Source organism: Triturus cristatus, chromosome 8 (genome assembly GCF_964204655.1).
Source record: "Triturus cristatus chromosome 8, aTriCri1.1, whole genome shotgun sequence".
NCBI classification, from domain to species: domain Eukaryota; kingdom Metazoa; phylum Chordata; class Amphibia; order Caudata; family Salamandridae; genus Triturus; species Triturus cristatus.
Genome location: NC_140591.1, coordinates 290,553,947 through 290,572,459, shown reverse-complemented (window position 1 = coordinate 290,572,459; position 18,513 = coordinate 290,553,947). Strand labels below are relative to the sequence as shown.

Here is an 18,513-nt window from a genome sequence, read left to right as displayed (position 1 = left end):
TTTATGGCTCTAGAAGCAGTGTCGGCTGCATCGAGGGCACACTTAATGGAGGTGTTTGTAATGAGTTTACCCTCCTGTATTAGCTCATGAGCCCTACGCTTGTGTTTCTCGGGAAGGTGCTGCATAAGAGCCTCAAGTTCGTCGTAGTGTGCTCTGTCATAGCGCGCAAGTAGCGCTTGTGTGTTTGCAATGCGCCACATGTTTGCAGCTTGAGAGGCGGAGCGCTTGTCAGACGCCTTCTAGGAGTTTGGATTCCTTGTCTGGCGGTGGGGCTTCTCCTGAGGACTGGGAGTTAGCCCGCTTTCTAGCTGTAGAGACAACTAGGGAATCTAAGGGAGCAGGGCCCTTAATGTATGCAGGGTCTGTGGGTGCCGCCTTATACTTTTTCTCTATTCTAGGGTTTAGTACCCTGGCCCTGACAGGGTCTTTGAACACCTCTGCGGCATGCTTGGTGATACCCTTAAGCATGGGTAAAATAGAAGTGGATTTGTCCTGTATGTCAAATGTATCCAGTAAGAAGTCGTCTTCCACTGGTTCAGTGTGCATGTCCACCCCATGGTAGTGTGCTGCTCTCTGCACTAAATGATGGAACCCTAAGGAGTCCTCTGGAGGAAACGACCTGGATGGGTATAGGTCGTCCTGAGGTATATCGGGTACATCAGGGTTATTGTAATCCTCCCATGGGTCTGGGGTCCCTGGTGGAGTGGGATCCATTGGGGCGTCCGCCGGGTAATTGTCCGGGTCCCCGTCATCCGGATCTGGGGACGGGGTCAGAGAGTAGTGAGGTAAAGGTGGCGGAGACCTGGGAGGGGGAGGGGGTGGAGGAGGTGGAAGAGGTAGGGGAGGCGGTAGTGGGGAGGGCACTCTGAGGGGAGAAGTAGCAGAGTCCTTCCGTTTGGGTGGTGGAGGAGGAGCCGGAGTATCAAGGCGTCTTTTCTTGATAATTAAAGTCAATAGCCCAGTCTTTGGATCTTTGGACAGAGTCTTTTGTAAAGGGTCTGGTGTAAACAGAGCCAATGGTGCCGAATCGTCTGTCGGCACTGGTGATTTCGGAACCGAGGGCTTCGATGGTTTGTGTGCGCCATGCTTTTTTGGGGCCTCCGGTTTTTTCGGCGTCGAAGGAGTTTTCGGCGCCGGAGCGTCGGTGCCGACAGATTTGTGTTTGTGTTGCTTCGGCACCGGTGGCTTCGGAGTCGAGCTGGATATTGCTTTCTTCGGTGCCGGATGCTGTTTTTCGGCACCGGGCGTCGGCTGGCTCGATCCCGAGCTGCCGTGAGACTTTGGAGGCTCTGACACCGGGCCCGAAGGTGGGGTGATAGAAGCTTTGGTCTTGGTTTTGCCCAGGCCGGCAGGCGAGGGAGTAACCTGAGTCTCTTTGGTTTTGGGCGCGGGGGTGGGAGGGGGCACAGTACTCACGACCCGCTGCGCCGGTGTGATGTCCTCCACGTCGGAGTCGTCGGCCTCGGAAGCGCTGACGACGTCTTCTTCCTGCTCGGTGTGTGTTTGCCCCGAAGCTTCGGCGCCGTCTCCGAAGATGTCCGGTGGAGCTGCAGACGATGAGTGCGCCATGGTGCGTCGAGCTTTTCGATCCCGGATGGTTTTCTTCGATCGAAAAGACTTACAGGCGGGGCAGTCTCTGGCCTCGTGTTCTGGAGAGAGGCAAAGATTACACACCTGATGGAGGTCGGTGTGGGGAAATTTAGACCCACATTTTGGGCACTTTTTGAACGGAGTCCTTTCCATCGGCCGGGACCGGAGTCGAGGAGGGCCCGAGGGCCGGTGCCGATGTACGGGATGGAGAAAGTGCCGCTTCGAGAAATGAAGATGAAGAAACTCGAAGAAACGAGGATTTTCCGTCGAGGCTGGAACCGTAGAAGTTCGAAGCCGGAGCACGAAGTATCACATCCGAGCCCGATGGCGGAAAAAAAACAATCTGAGGATGGAGCCGAAGCCCATGCGCAGTACGGACCGAAGGAGGAGTCACCAAACTCGTGACTTCCAAAGACTGTCCAAGAAGAAAAACAAACTGCAAACATCCGGGCCCAACACCAGATGGCGATCTATGCTAAGTGTACAATCTGCAGCTCATATGCCTCGAACATGCATCTTTTGAGTTCTGATGATCCTGTGCGTACCTCAGTGGTGCTAAGCATGTGACAGGGTGTATGTGTAGTATCAGCTGCTTGCATGCCGCAAACTAGCAGCTGAGAGAGAATGTATGCAGCACAAGTGGCAACACAGAAAAATAACACTGTAGCACTGAATTGACTATTTTAAACATACCTTTGCACATACCTTTGCATCTTACAATAAAGGTAAAAAGGTAAATTCTTTATTCATTATTTCTTGTAGTTAACATTATCATAATACAAATTAATCATACTTGTTTCTATTTTATTCTTTATTACATACAAGTCACAAATGGGCTACATTAGACTTTTTATGATTCAAATAAATACTTTTTTAGGTTAAAAGTTAAGATTCGAAAATTGGATATCAATAGATGAAAACCAGTTACTAGCAGCTGAGTTATCCAGTTTGCCTTAAGTCGACAGTTCACAGCCATAACAAGCTTCACCCATAGAGGGGGACAATCAATTTGACTTGCAGCAGTCTCACAAATGCACATCATCTACTGCAACAAAGGATTGATAGAAACTGTCACAACAACTGATGCAAAAAAGGGCCATCTGATATTCAACACTGCAACAATCTTTTTGACAAATCCAAGCAGGCATTTAGAAATTAAGGAAGATATTGCGTTTGCAGTCTTTTTAACTTCATAAAAATGCAGACTAAGTTGAGAATGGCTAGTATATTCCCCAACAACTTGCGGTGTTTCTTTGCAAGCTTTTCTCAATTTCATCATCAACTGACTAATAATGGATTAGATGACTTAAAATCCTAAATGAATTCAAGGTTGTGAAAACTTTGATGATCAACGAGTTTTTATTGCACATTTAACAAAAAAAAGACCGATTCAAACTAAAAAAGCAAACAAAAAAATAGAATAAGATTATTGGGGACAACTGAGGGAGATAACATGAAACTAAATGTCTCGAAATGGCTATTGTCTCAGACTATAAGAACAAATTTGATCAGTTTCTTGCTGATTATATTCAACATCATAGAAATTCTTGATCTCAAAAGCCACCACATTTCTCCAAAACAATTGTTGAGAGAATTTCTGACAAGCAATTTTATTGGTTTTCATGTTCAACAAAAGAAACAAAACATTTCTGCGATAGACCATTTATATTTCAACACATTCACAGAGCAGTTCCCCGACTAGCCTCCACAACGGATCACCTGGCCGCCTCAAGGCAACTCATTCAAACAAGCCCAGCCACTTGCCCCACACCCGTTTGTGTTTAGTCGGACAGCCTTGTGCTTCATACACAGACGTTTCCTGAATGGCACACCAGTGAATTCCCCTGCGCCATTTTGCAAGAGAAAGGGCTATCGGGTCCTTCCACACTGCTGCGATCTCTCTTTTGGCCACCAACAGGGCCGTCCCCAGGAACAACTTGTTACTGGAGCCGTCCAGCCAGTCCATCACCCCCAGGAGGAGAGCAAGGGGAGTAAGGGGAACTGCCCACCATAGTATGGCACTCAGCTCAGTTATTATCGACTCCTAATACTTAGAAAGTACGGCGCAGGACCAAATCATAGGATAGAAGTCAGATGGCTCCACCTCACATCGGGGATATTTTGGGGACGGGAGGAACCATGCCCTGTACAACCTCACCAGCATAAGATATGCACAGTGCAGATAGTAAATTTGGATGAGGCGGAGCCTGGATGACATTGGAGTACCCTTGGAGCCATTAGTGCATCCCTCCAGTTCTCCGCCTACAGTGGGCCGAGCCATTGCTCCCATCGCGTCTTGAGGGAATCTAGCGTGGACAGGGCTTTATCAGGGAACGGTAAATTTGGGATATTCCTCCCATCCCAAGATTTCCCAGGAGGAGCTTAGCTAGAGGTAGGCTGCAGAGAGTATGTGTGCTGGAACTGCTGGAAGGAGGAAAAATGATCTCCTCTCCCACCCAGGGGATACCAATCAGACCCCACTTCTGAAAGCTCACCAAGACCCCACGTCTCGCACACTAGTGCGAGGCCAGAGGGGTGTCTGCAGTGTAATCCTGGCATCCCACCGGGTGTGTCGCATCGTAGACCTCAACGCCAGAAGGACCGTCTGGGTAATAGAAGGTAGGGTGTGTGGAAAAGGAGCTCCATATAGCATGGCCTTTATCTGGGAGAATCTTCGGTTCTCCAGCCAGTAGGCTGGGGCCGCCTAACCACCATTAAACCAGTTGGGGATCACCAACAGGCGAGTGGCCTGATAGTACAGAAAGGGATTTGTCATCCCCATAACACCATTGTAGAGGGGCCGTTGACAGTGTAAGAGAGCCAGTCGCGACCTTGAGCCACCCCAGAGGAAAGTTGTGATCAGTGCGTCCAACCCACGGAACCAGCTGTGGGGGAGATGGAGTGGAAGGTTCTGAAGTACATAAAGGAGGCGGGGCAGAACCATCATTTTAAAGAAGGCAATCCTGCTGAGGGGGTTAAGCGGAAGGGATTGCCAGCGCTTATGATCATCTTTTGTATTTTTGATCAGTGGGTTCATGTTAAGGGACCAGGTCAGCTCGGGGAGAAGGGCAACCCAAATACCAAGGTACTTGAAAGAAAGTCCCAGTAGAGGAATGTTGGTTTGCCAATCCACACACTCCCGTGAGGGGTGCAGGGACACTATATTGGACTTAGTTGGGTTCAGACACAGGCTCGATGCGCTCTCAAAGGACTGGAGGCATCTCGGTCCAGATTTGGCCAGGTCGGCTAAGAAGAGCATGACATCATCCGCATACAGAGCGATTCGGTCCTCATGGGAATCATGCCAATGCCATACCCAAATATGCTCATCTGTCCGTATGAGACAAGCCAAAGGCTCAATCGAAGAGCGAATAGGAGGATAGCGAGTGGGCATCCCTGTCCGGTGCCCCTCCTGATGGGAAAGTTGTGTGATAGTGCCCCGTTTACACTGACCCAAGTGGACTGGTTGGAGTAGGTTGCAGCCACCAGGTTTCGAAAGTGGGGGCTGAAGTCCGCACGTTCTAGTACACATCCCAAATAACGCCAGTCGACCAGACCGCAGGCCTTTTCAAAATCAAGGAGCATTAAGGCCAAGTAGGGAGTGAGGAGACTGCGGTGAACGACAGCCACCTGAAGGCGTCTAAGGCAGTGTTGTGTACTGCGAAGCGGCATAAAGCCACATTGGTCAGGGTGTATGAGAATGTGAATCACTTGTTTCAGGCGGGTGGTGAGAATTGTGGCATAGATTTTAATCTCAGAATTAACGAGATCGGATGGTGGCTGGAGCAGGAGAGTGGGGAAGGGTTCGCTTCAGATATGACCACAATGGTGGCAGTGTCGGTGTCAGGTGGGAAGGCGCCCCTTTCCAGGACCTTGTCAAATAGGGTGTGGAGTTGTGGGGTCAAGATGTCTCGGCACACTGCATAATATTCCGCCAAATACCCGTCCAAACCGGGAGACTTACGAGTGGCCAGAGCGGAGATTGCCTCACTGATTTCCTCAGTGGTGATGGGTTCACCCAAGGTCTCAACTTCCCTGTCTGGGAGCCTTGGGAGGGAGACATATCGCAAAAAGGGGGAGCTGGCAGTCGGTGTGAGTGATCTGCTGAGTAAAGCTCAGCATAGTAGGCCATGAAGGACCGGGTGATTTCTGCAGGAGTGCAGAAAGCATGCCCATCTGGGTCACGAATTTCGGGGACTATCCGGTTGGCCAGAGGGCGAGTAGCGAGCCAGTGAAGTAATTTGCTGTTTTGTCTCCCCAGCTGTACAGCCTGGCCACTGAGTACCTGCAGATTGTGTTAGTGGATTCAAGAGAGACGAATCTAATCTCCTCCTGCACTAAACGGAGCTGCCGGTGGCCCACCTCCTCATTCGTTTCGGCCGTGGTCCCTTCCAAGTTCACTGAATTTATAGCAAAAAATTTAAGAAAATCTATTTTGAATGATTTCAGGCAAACGTATTACTTCAGTTAGTTTTAATTCCACACTAGATCTTACATGTTGACAATTAACAAATGGTTTAGTATTTCCTCATGATGACCAGCCTACTAAACGTTTAACATTAATTTAATTAGCAAACCATTTTGGAGGAAATGTATCGCCAATTTGGAGGACGCAAGTGTGTTTTACGGTTCTTCTGGAACTTTCTTGGGATTCTCGAATCCCTCTCCCCCGCTTTCCAACTCTCCTTCTCGGTCCGGACAAAGCTCCTCACCCGCTAATCGCTCAAGGCTCCCTAGCCCTGATGACGTGGCGGATTACAGGGGACGACAGGCGGTCCCAGGCCTTTCGGGAGCAGCTGAGAAGTTCATGTCCAAGGCTTGAGCCGATAGCACTGTCAAGCGGTATCGTTCCACATGGTGATGGTGGTATAGTTGGTGTGTGTGACGGAGTCTCAATCCCGTGGCAGCAGATGTGACCTCCATTCTGAGTTTTTTAGCCGCCCTGGCGGAGAAAGGCCTGGCTTATAGAACCAATAATACCTTTCGTTCTGCCATTTCAGCGGGTCATACCATGGTGGATGGTTCTCCAGTGGTGAGCATCCCCTGGTTTTCCGCCTCCTTTGAGGCATTCGCCTCTCCCTTTCCCCCCCGAGCTGCGTTATTCACAGCTCTGGGATGTTAATCAGGTTTTGAATTTGTTTTTGTCCTAGCAGCCGAACAGATTCATCTCCAGGAAAAAGCTTTCGGCGAAATTAGCCATGCTCCTTTGCCTTATATCCTGCAGATGGGTTTCCAAAGACAGAGCCCTAGACATTTCAGGCAGGATATTCTCCCCTACGGGTGTTACCTTCACAAATCAAAGGCGTACGAAATGTGGGACAACGTCCATCTCTTATCCTGCTTTCCCAGATGCTCCGAAGTTATGCGTGGTGTCCTGTCTTAAGGCGTACGAAGAAATATCGGAGGAATTCCGCCCTTCCGGAGAACGACAATTACTTATCGCACCCAAAAAAAACTCCATAAGGCGGTTTCTTCCCCCACTATTGCCCGTTTGGTACGAAGGGTAATGCAGGAAGCTGGCATAGACCTTCGGGCCTTCGGCGCACATTCAACCAGAGAGACGATGGCCTCCAAAGCGTTTACCCTGGGAGCACATCTGGAAGGCATTCTGAATGCAGCAGACTGGTCTTCCACCGGTGGTTGACATGGCTCACTTGGTAGTGAGCAAGCTTTAAACAAGCATAATCCTCGCCTCTGGTCCAAACCTAGAATGAAAAATTTCCTAGCCATCGTAACGGAAAGTTTCAATTCTATTAAGAACTCTGAGGCGAGGATTATCCCACCCAGGGTACAAGGTTTCTTTAGTACCTTCCCACCCTCGTACTGGGGTAAGTAAGACGTTTCACGACCTTGTCTGTATTATAGCTGAAGTTTCGTGGGGTTTTCCCCTACAGGCTTAACCTTTGCCATTGCTGTAGCCGACATTCTACTTTATTTTTACAGGCGAGTCTGGAAAACAAGATTTGTGATACTTCCTGGCTGGCTGAGCTTCAGCGACAAAAGAGGGGGAATGGACAGTAATAAAGGACTACCTTCACCTCGGAGCACCGTGATTGGTGCAGAGAAAAGGGGACACTCTATACATGGACACTATCGTTTTTTGTTTGATTATTACCCATGTATCATAGGAATAGTAGTTTGTTTTACTTAACTTTGAATGGCTGCTATTTAATAAAGTGAACAAAGAATAGAATAATCCTCGCCTCCGGTCCCGATATAGAATTCAGTACAGTCTGCATTTCCGAATGTTGAAGCTATATTTAATTGGTTTCTGAGCCTGGTTATAACAAATTGCTCAGAAAGGTATCATATAGCAGGCTAAAGGGTATAAAAACGAATTTTGTATAACAATGTTCCTAAGCATACTCCATAGGAGGATAACAGTGGTACTGGGGAACACTGGAAGGGTGTATGATGGGTGCCAGTGGAAAGCAGAATATTTTGTGAAATGCATAGAGTATTATTGAATCACTTCAATTCTACCCAAGCACGGAGTCTGTTGTATTTATGTATTCACAATCTGTAAGATGCTAAACATGCTTCTAATAGCCACTTCAGGACCAGATAAAGAAAGGAATGGAACGGCAAAAAATTGAGGGCAAGGGGCAGATTTTTGCAAAGATAGGCAGGGTGGGTTCTCGAATCAATGCTGAATTCGCTGTCCAAGCGGATTGGGTGGGACATCTGAGATCGCCTGTATGAGCAGAACAGTTTTCTGAGCCGATTGCCATTTCATGGCTTTTAATTCCCATAAAAGTTTCAAAACAGTGGGGTAGGCAGTTTGTCCATGGAGTCATATGCCGCTGACGTGTCTAAAGGGATTAAAGCTGCAGGGTGGTTATCACCAAGAGCTCTGATCATTTCCTCACATTTGCTGGTGAAGGATGATCGCGTTATCCTGGCGAGTCTGAATCTTGATGAAATGTAATGTAGAAGGGGTAGTTCATACCTGAATGCCTGCTGTTATTTTGTCACTACCTTTTGTATCATTTGCGCCTCAAGAAAAAGGTAAATACTCTTTTGTAACCTAATAGTACCTTGTAATTTCGTAAAAATAAAATATTTTGCAATAAGTATTGTTATTTTTTTGGGCAAATTGTCATTTAGCCACCAGAAAAAATAAGGAGTAGTTTCTTACCTGTAACTCCAGTTCTGTAGTAGGGGTATCTCTGTTATAGTCATAATCTATAAATAGTCCCGCCCATGTGCGGGGATCCCGGAGCAATCAAAATATCTCTTAAGCTGTCCTGCATTTGCAAACCTGCAAAGACACTTAAGTGACAGACAAAATAATACAGCCTAATAACAATATGGCTGCACTGGCCAGCACTTCCTCTGAAGTGAACACAAAAGCCAAAATAAAGTTTAAATGTCATTTTTATTCACATTTGACATGTTCCTTTAATGTATCACACTCCCTTCACCAAAATCCCTTTAAACAATAGAGAGGAAGGGGCAGACAGACAAGCCCTATAGGCTGTCATTATGTGTCTGCTAAAGGGATACCGTGCCATTAAGAAACTCTCCAGAGACCCCCGGTATCCCAGGATGCACAGCCAAAGCAAGTTACTTTCAGTTCTTTTTGAAGGTGTATAACAGGCCTGATACTGCCAGTTTCACTCCACCGGGGAGGAGGGAGGGTCGCTAATGACTATAACAGAGATACCCCTACTACAGAACTGGAGTTACAGGTAAGAAACTACTCCTTCTGTAGTAGGGGATCTCTGTGTATAGTCATAATCTATGAATAGAATGGCAAGCCCATCCCAACCAACAAACAGCGGTGGAGTAAAAACCAAACACCAACAAACTACTGTGCAAACAAGTTCCTCAGCGAAGCCTGTCGAACCTGCGCATCTGCCCTAGCATCAGAATCCAGGCAGTAATGCTTTGTAAACGTATGGACCGACTTCCAGGTGGCACCCTTACAAATGTCAGCGATTGGAACATTCCTAAGCAAAGCTGTAGTCGCTGCTTTGCCCCTAGTCGAATGCGCTGTAGGCTTACCCCCCAACGTCTTATTAGCTTTCTGATAACAGAGCTGAATACAGGACACAATCCATCTGGAGATGGACTGTTTCGAGGTAGCTAGACCAGTTCTTACTGAACCATAATTCACAAACAGTTGATCCGACCAGCGGATGTCTTTTGTCTTATCTAGATAGAATTTCAACACCCTACGCACATCTAAGGAATGCAGGGACCTCTCCGCCGGAGAGGAGGGATGCTGAAAAAATGTAGGCAAAGTTATCATTTGATTCACATCGAAATCAGATATCACTTTAGGTAAAAACTTAGGATGAGTACGCATTACCACTTTAGAAGCATGGAATACAGTATACGGCTCTTGACAACACAGAGCCTGAATCTCACTTACTCTCCTGGCCGATGTAATGGCCACAAGGAAGGCGGCTTTCCAGGACAAATGCTGCAGAGAAGCCTTATGAATAGGCTCAAAAGGCTCCCTCATTAATCTGGACAACACCACGTTCAATTCCCATGGTGGAGAAGGTCGTCTAACAGGGGGAAACACCTTACGCAAACCCTCCAAAAAATCTTTAATCACAGGGATTTGAAAAAATGAGGTTTGGGAAGGGCCCTTTCTATACGCAGTCAAAGCTGCGAGATGAACTTTAATAGACTGAAAATTAAGCCCAGATTGAGCTAACTGCAGCAGATAAGGCAAAATAACATCATCTTTACAGGATGTAGGGTCAATGTCCTTTGTCTTGCACCATAGGCAGAATCTCTTCCACTTATAGGCGTAAGAAGTCCTCGTAGACGGTCTCTTCGCTTCTTTCAAGATCTCCATACAGTCCTGAGGTAGGTTCAAGTGTCCATACTGTACTAGCTCAGGAGCCATGCTGCCAAACTCAAGGACGAGAGATTGGGGTGAACCATCTGTCCCCCGAACTTCGTGAGAAGGTCCGGCCGACACGGCAGGCGCCGGTGTGGCAGAACAGACCGGTGAAGAAGGTCGGTGAACCACCATTGCCTCGGCCACTCCGGAGCAATCAGGATCATCCTGGCACTGGATTGCGACAGCTTGATCAGCACCGCCGGAATCAGGGGAATGGGTGGAAAGGCGTAGAGAAAGCTGTTGGACCAGCTGATCCATAGGGCATTCCCCAGTGTCCCTGGTTGGTAGTACCTGGACGCGAAGTCGCGGCATTTGCTGTTTTCTGCCGTAGCGAACAGATCGATGTCCGGAGTGCCCCACTCTGCGAAGACGTCTCTTAGGACGTCGTCGTTTAGCACCCACTCGTGATTTTCTTGAACGAGCCGGCTGAGCGCATCGGCTTGGGCATTCTGCACTCCCGGCAGATGGGTTGCCGTGATCGTGAGGTCCCTTTCCACCAGCCAATTCCAGATCGTCTGTGCCTCCCGAGACAGCGTGCGTGAACGGGAGCCCCCCTGCTTGTTAAGGTAATACATGGTAGTAGTATTGTCCGTCTGAACTAGCAGGGAGTTCGTCTTGAAGGAGGGATGGAACGCCTTCAGGGCCAAGTGTACTGCTCTGAGTTTCAAAAAGTTGATGTGGTAAGTCATCTCCGTCTGTGACCATGTCCCCTGAATCTGAAGAGGGTCCGAATGCGCTCCCCAGCCCTGGAGAGACGCATCGGTCACTATGGTCTGGACCGGAATATCCTTGTGAAAAGGAGTCCCCTTGCAAACATTCTCTGAGGAGCACCACCATTTCAGAGATTGGAGAGCGTGTTGGGACAGATGAATCGTGTCCTCCCAACGCCCCCGCCTCTGGTCCTATTGATCCTCCAGACACTCCTGCAGGGGCCGCATATGCAGACGTGCATTGGGGGTGAGAAAGATGCAGGAAGCCATCAACCCCAGTAAGGAGGACACCGTCCTCACTGTATGAGAGTGGACTGAGAGGAGGTGCAGGGCCTTCCCACGGATCGATAAGCGTCTCTCCTCCGAAGGACACACGCTTGCGTTCAAGGTATTGACTGAGGCCCCCAAGTACTGGAGACACTGCACAGGGATCGGCACTGACTTTGACATGTTGATGTGCAGCCCCAGGCGATGAAGCAAGGCAGCTGTCCTGTTGAAGTGACACTGGGCTTCCCGGAACTTGGAAGCCTTGATCAGCCAATCGTCCAGGTATGGATACACAAACACTTTGTTCTTCCGCAAGTGTGCTGCCACCACTGCCATGCACTTGGAGAACGTCCGTGGGGCAGACTTCAGACCAAACGGGAGTACTGTATACTGGTAATGGTTGTTGCCTACCAGAAACCTCAGGAACTTGCGATGCTTTGGTGCGATCGGCACATGAAAGTAAGCGTTCTGCAGATCTATGGCGCACAGCCAGTCTCCTCGATGCAACTGAGGGTAAATCTGATGCAGGGACAACATACGGAACTTTTCTCTGCGGATCCACTTGTTTGCTTGACGCAGATCTAGAATAGCGTTACAACAAACAAATGATGGACGGAATGCTGACAATGCAGACATTCTCCCCTAGTCAAGAGATCTGGGTTAAATCCATCGTTCTTTTGCCCACTACACCACCCCAGTTTAGACATGGCCATATGCAAATCAATCTTGACCCTGTGCCTCATGGGAACAGTCCAGCCCGAACTGCCAAGCCATGTCTTCCCTGGACCGGAATCAAGCATCCTAGGACCGGTTTCTGGCTATCAGCCGTCATCAGCCAGGATAGCTTGACTCCAGTGGCGTAGTGAGCACGGGTCCCACGTCTGGGAATACCCATCCCACTTAGGGCGAAAAGCGTTACAACAAACAAATGATGGACGGAATGCTGACAATGCAGACATTCTCCCCCAGTCAAGAGATCTGGGTTAAATCCATCGTTCTTTTGCCCACTACACCACCCCAGTTTAGACATGGCCATATGCAAATCAGTCTTGACCCTGTGCCTCATGGGAACAGTCCAGCCCGAACTGCCAAGCCATGTCTTCCCTGGACCGGAATCAAGCATCCTAGGACCGGTTTCTGGCTATCAGCCGTCATCAGCCAGGATAGCTTGACTCCAGTGGCGTAGTGAGCACGGGTCCCACGTCTGGGAATACCCATCCCACTTAGGGCGAAAAGCGTTACAACAAACAAATGGACGGAATGCATTGTCAGCATTCCGTCCATCATTTGTTTGTTGTGACGCAGATCTAGAATAGCCCTGAACTCGTTCTTGTCCTTTTTTCTGACGAGAAAGAACCGGGAGTAAAGGCCTTTTCCTCTTTGCCTCAAAGGAACAGTTTCTATCGCCTTCTTCCTTAACAGGACGTCCGCCTCCCCCTGGAGCTCCCGTACCATGAAGGGAGAGCGCACTGGTGGAATCTGAGGAGGCGGGCTGGTGAAACGAAGACTGTATCCATTGCAAATAATATTCAGCACCCACTTGTCCCGAGTTATTGTCCTCCACTCTGCCAGGTAGAATTGAATACTTCCCCCCACCGGAGCGGGTAACGGACGAGGGGGAAGTGACCTTTCAGGGCTTCGACCCGGCCGGGCCTTTGTTCCCCGACGAGGATTGATGCTGGCCTCTGCCCCTCTGGCGCTTCTGAAAGGACTGCCTCGGGAACTGTTGTTGTTGTTGCTGGTGCTGTTGGTGACCAGACTGGCGCCCTTGACCGCGTTGCTTAGAATAACGCCTGCCATAGGAACGGAATGACTTCTTCTGCTCCTTGGGTCTTTCCAACCCCACGGCCTTCAGGGTTTCTGCTTCGGCCTTCATGCGGGCCATCTCGTCATCCGCATGAGACCCGAACAACGTCGAGCCAGAGAAAGGCAAGTTAGCAATCTTTTGCTGCGCTTCAGGTTTGAGAGGTAAGCCTCAGCCAGGAATGTCTCCTCATGTGTACTCCATGACAGTACCCATGGGCCGCCAGCAACAATACATCCCCCGCCGCACTGATGATCTGGTTGGAGACCATCATGCCCTCGTTCAGCACCTCCTGGAAGTCCTCCCTTTTGTCCCTAGGCAGGGAGGCAGCAAACTGTTGCAGAGAGTCCCAAAGCGATCGGTCATAGCGACCCAGCAGGGCAGAGGCACTAGCAGCCTTCATAGTCGTGGCCGACGTAGAGCACATTCTCCTCCCCAAGGAGTCCATCTTGCGGCTCTCCTTATCTGGAGGAGCCGTGGAAGAGGGCGTCGTGGAGTGTTGTTTACGAGCCGCAACCACAATGACTGAGTCCGGGGGAGGGTCCACCCTGAGGAACGCCGGGTCCGAATCAGGGGCCCTGTACTTTTTCTGCAACCGTGAGGGAGCAGCCTTCACCACCACTGGTGTCAGGAAAACCTCCATGGCTGGTTCCTCCAAACCCGGAACCAAAGGAAGGAGGGGGCGTGACAGTCTAGCCTTGTGCAATGTCTCAAATATCACCGAGGTAGTGGGAACCGGGACTGCTACGGAGATTCCCAATTTCGCCGCCCCCCTCATCAGCACATCCTGGAAAGTGGCAATATCATCCACCGGCGAGATTCGAGTAGGGGGAGTTTCCGACAGCGAGGGGGAGAGCCGTCCATTGCCAGAAGAGTCCGTATACCTCGTGCCTCTGGAACGAGATCTATACCTCCGTCGTCCATGCCTTGTGTGAGTGGACGACCTGTGTCTACTCCGTGACCTCCGGCGAGATCGAGAGCGTGACCTCGGTCTGCGTGGAGCCTTAGGAATCGCCGGTAGCAGAGGAGACGGCGGAAGCTGAGGCACCGGCGGTGGCGGAGGTGGCGTAGGCCGCTTAGGAGGAGGAGGCGGAGGAGGAGGCGGAGGAGGAGGTGGAGGAGGAGGCGGAGGAGGCGTAGGAGGCTTCTGAGGCAGCGGCTGAGGGAGAGGCTGCGGAGCTCCATCACTCCTTGCAGGAGAACCAGGACCAGCACTGTCCGTACTCCCGTCCACCCTTCTCTTCTTGGCGGGCCCACCCCGTGCTGAAGTAAACGAGGGGGAGCGCCGGCGTCTCCTAGATCCACGACTGGAGATCGTAATCACCGAAGACGTGTTACCAGATGTCACCGACGTCGAACTGATCGTCGACCTCGTACGGCGTCTCCTCGCCGTCCGGCGTCCCCTCGACGTCAACCGGTGGCCCCTCGACGTCCAACGTCGGGTCGACGGAGAGTCTCTCGACGTAGACGGTGAACGACGTCTCCTCGACGTCGATCTCCTTCGCCTCGACGTCGATCTCCTTCGCCTCGACGGCGATCTGTGCCTCGACGGCGATCTGTGCCCCGACGGCGATCCGTGCCCCGACGGCGATCCGTGCCCCGACGGCGATCCGTGCCTCGACGGCAATCCGTGCCTCGACGGCGATCCGTGCCTCGACGGCAATCCGTGCCTCGACGGCAATCCGTGCCTCGACGGCAATCCGTGCCTCGACGGCAATCCGTGCCTCGACGGCAATCCGTGCCTCGACGGCGATAGTCTTCGTCTCGACGGCAGTCGCCGGTGTCTCGGCGTCGATGTCGTCGGCGTCGATCCATCGCGGGGCTCGGTACGGCGTCGATGGTGTGTGGAATCCTCGACGGCGACCTAGTCCTAGGTCTCGTGGGCCCCTCTCTCGACGTCGAACGTCGAGGACGCCGCGATCCAGAGCCCTGGATCGACGGCGAACACACCGGTGCTTTACCTCTCGCCGTCGTCGCCTTCGACGTCGAACGCGATCTACCAGCCGGTAGGTGTCGTTTCTGCTGCTTTTTCTGCCCGGAGGTCCCTCCAGTGGCTGAAGCATGGGCAGAGGAAGGGGAATGAGATCCTCCATGCCCCGAAGTCCCACCTGTCCTCTGCTTCTCCTGTCCCTGGAGGCGAATCTTCTCTCTGTCCCTCAGGGTCCTCTTGGAGAAGGTCTTGCAGATGGCACATGTAGCAGGGACATGTGAGGATGACAAGCAGGGGATACAGACATCATGTGGGTCCGTCTTGGCCTTTTTCCTCCCACACTCAGGGCATTTATCAAATAAAGCCATGCTAAGAGTGGGCAAATTGTACCAAAATGCAGGATGCAGTAGAGAAAGGCTCTAGACGTCGAATGAACACACTATTTATCCAAAAATTCAAAATTTAGTCCAAATATCCACCCAAAAGGGTAGAGCTCAAGCTCCAGGGTCCTGCTAGCAGGAGCCGGAAAAAAGAACTGAAAGTAACTTGCTTTGGCTGTGCATCCTGGGATACCGGGGGTCTCTGGAGAGTTTCTTAAAGGTACGGTATCCCTTTAGCAGACACATAATGACAGCCTATAGGGCTTGTCTGTCCGCCCCTTCCTCTCTATTGTTTAAAGGGATTTTGGTGAAGGGAGTGTGATACATTAAAGGAACATGTCAAATGTGAATAAAAATGACATTTAAAACTTTATTTTGGCTTTTGTGTTCACTTCAGAGGAAGTGCTGGCCAGTGCAGCCATATTGTTATTAGGCTGTATTATTTTGTCTGTCTCTTAAGTGTCTTTGCAGGTTTGCAAATGCAGGACAGCTTAAGAGATATTTTGATTGCTCCGGGGTCCCCGCACATGGGCGGGACTATTCATAGATTATGACTATACACAGAGATCCCCTACTACAGAACATGTCTTTTTCTGGACCTACCACAATTTTCCCTCAAAATCAGCTTCGCATTTTAAGTCATTTTTAGAATTGCTCAAGCACTTTCATTTAGTACTGTCCTACAAGGACAACACAGCCTAGTATTCCTACATATATTCTCGAATACTCAGGATCAGCATCAGGCCCATGCATACCCACTGCATGTCATGGAGGTCTGTCTACCTTTACTCCAGGGAAGGCCAGCATCATGCCCGATATGTGCTTGCACATATGCATGCTCAGACACAAGGCAAACCCATCTCTACACACCTCATTCTTCTCATCTTGCCTTTGTTAGTGTTGGAGGGGCAGAAAGGAAAGTAGCAAGATTAAATTATTTTGTTGAGATACATTTCATCTGCATGAATAGGAAAAACTGTGCATCCCTGCCCTGTAAGTTTTTATCAGTTCCCCTATATTTTTTCCTCTAGCGAACTTTAGAATTTGAGTCAACTTAAGGCTCACAACAATTTTCCTTAGTCAGCCATGCTAAGCTCTGCCAACTGGGGGTGAGCCAAAATGAAACCATCCCAGTGAGGGTGGCTACTGCCTCACATCACAGGCTAGGAGGAAACCGATGGTGGTGGCAGTACAGGGGTAATAGGCCAAAACCATTGATAGGAAGCTGCCAAATGGTGCTCTCATGTAATGGTCTGTCAACTTCTGCATAACCTTGGTCACTTAGCTATTGTCATCTGTGGGATATGTGTAGATCGGGGCTGTGTGTGCGCATTTTTTATATAGACTTATGCTGATTTAGGACACCATGTGCATGCTGCACAAGAGAGTGACTAACGCAGGCTAATTTTGGCCAGGGTGACCGTGTTTGCCTTTGTCAATGATTTTAGACCCACCATAATATCTGTTCCAACAGTTATGGTTGCCATATAATTTAATTTGTTCAGCGTAGGTTTCCACTTCTCTGGTGAAAATCAGATTTTCCACTTCCTGCATTGCCTGCTGTTGCTCATCAATAGTGACTAGCCCTGAGCTCTGTCTAATCTGGGATCAGCTGAGCGACCCAGACGAGTTCTCACTGGCTTAAGCTGAATCCATGCATAAGGAGTCTGTAAAATGGGGGACAAGAGGAAAATACACTTCCCTCTAATTGGTTTCTTAACATACTGAAGTGAAGGCAAGTAAATACATATGAATAATAATTTTTTCAGGAATACAAGCACAACTATGCACTTCCATTTTTACTAATGCAACTCCCCATCAACAAACTGTATAAAATACTGCATGCACAGAACCACCATTTTGGATATATGCAAAAACCTGAAGTGCAACAGGAACAATGTATGAATATCACGGGACATCTCTTTAGAAGCCATCTGTTCATATATCCGAGTATATAAAGTACAGGTCCTGACAAGTGCTGATAATCCACCCACCACCTCATTTCTGATCCACCTTCTATTGTCTATTTCACAGCAGTTTCTGCTACACTGCTTGCCTTACTGTCCTCAAACCCTTCATACATTTATGCATGCACCTATTCCTCTGGCCATCCGTCTATTCACTCAATTAGCCATCCATGCATTCAATCGCTCACATTCACTGCTCCTAACCACACCCATACACACAATCAATGAATGAACACAGAATTATAAGCCGAACATACTAGATTTGACAATGTATGCGGAAGTTAAAGACATACAATGAATCATACTTTATAAAAGCATCCCAAGCTTCCAATAGGAGGCAGTAAGGCTGCTCATGAGATCACTGAAATCTCCTACAACGGACAATCAGGACAAGGTAAAATGACATTACACAAATTGGTACTTTTGAATAAGCCGTAAAACAAAAATTCCTATTAACAAGCTAGAAACTCTTTCACAGGCTAAAAACTTTAAGCAGCTTGTGGTGATAAAACACAAAAGAAAACTTACATCCTTCATTTGAGTGTCCTGCATTTGACATAGTACAATTGACTGCCCTTGCTTCAGACGCTTGCCTGTAGGGTGAGGAAAAGCAAGAATGAAGCATAAAAGGTCTAAAACAAGTGCTTATACACAACTATTTTCTGTTTTTCTATTTAGTGTAAATATACAGCCATTGAAATTAAACAATATGGCAACACCAATTAAACGCAACATGGAAAAAGCATATGTAGGGACGATATTGGAAAAAACAAGGCAATTGTTCACATGCGCCTGCAAGCACCTCTGGACAGGATAGCACAAAGCCAACTATAGGAGTCACTCCTGTACGCCGACAATAGTTATCAAGCTAATTTGCACACTCAGGCACAGGTCCGCTACAACAGATGGGAGGTGATAGTGGGCCAAATCTAACTTGTATCGTTTTTAGGTCTCGCCTACGCAGCGCGCATGTGTTGCATAGAGGCGACGTTTTGTAATCGATTC

At 49.2% G+C, this 18,513-nt stretch overlaps 1 protein-coding gene across 1 annotated transcript in view; it reads right to left on the bottom strand.

The window, feature by feature from the left end:
* The window catches only part of RNF17 (ring finger protein 17), a 2,644,767-nt gene that overhangs the window by 2,391,634 nt on the left and 234,620 nt on the right, over positions 1-18,513 (bottom strand). Inside the window, exon 4 of the mRNA XM_085621540.1 lies at positions 18,037-18,101. Within this exon, the coding sequence (XP_085477666.1) occupies positions 18,037-18,101 (65 nt within the window). The remainder of the gene's footprint in view (positions 1-18,036; positions 18,102-18,513) is intronic.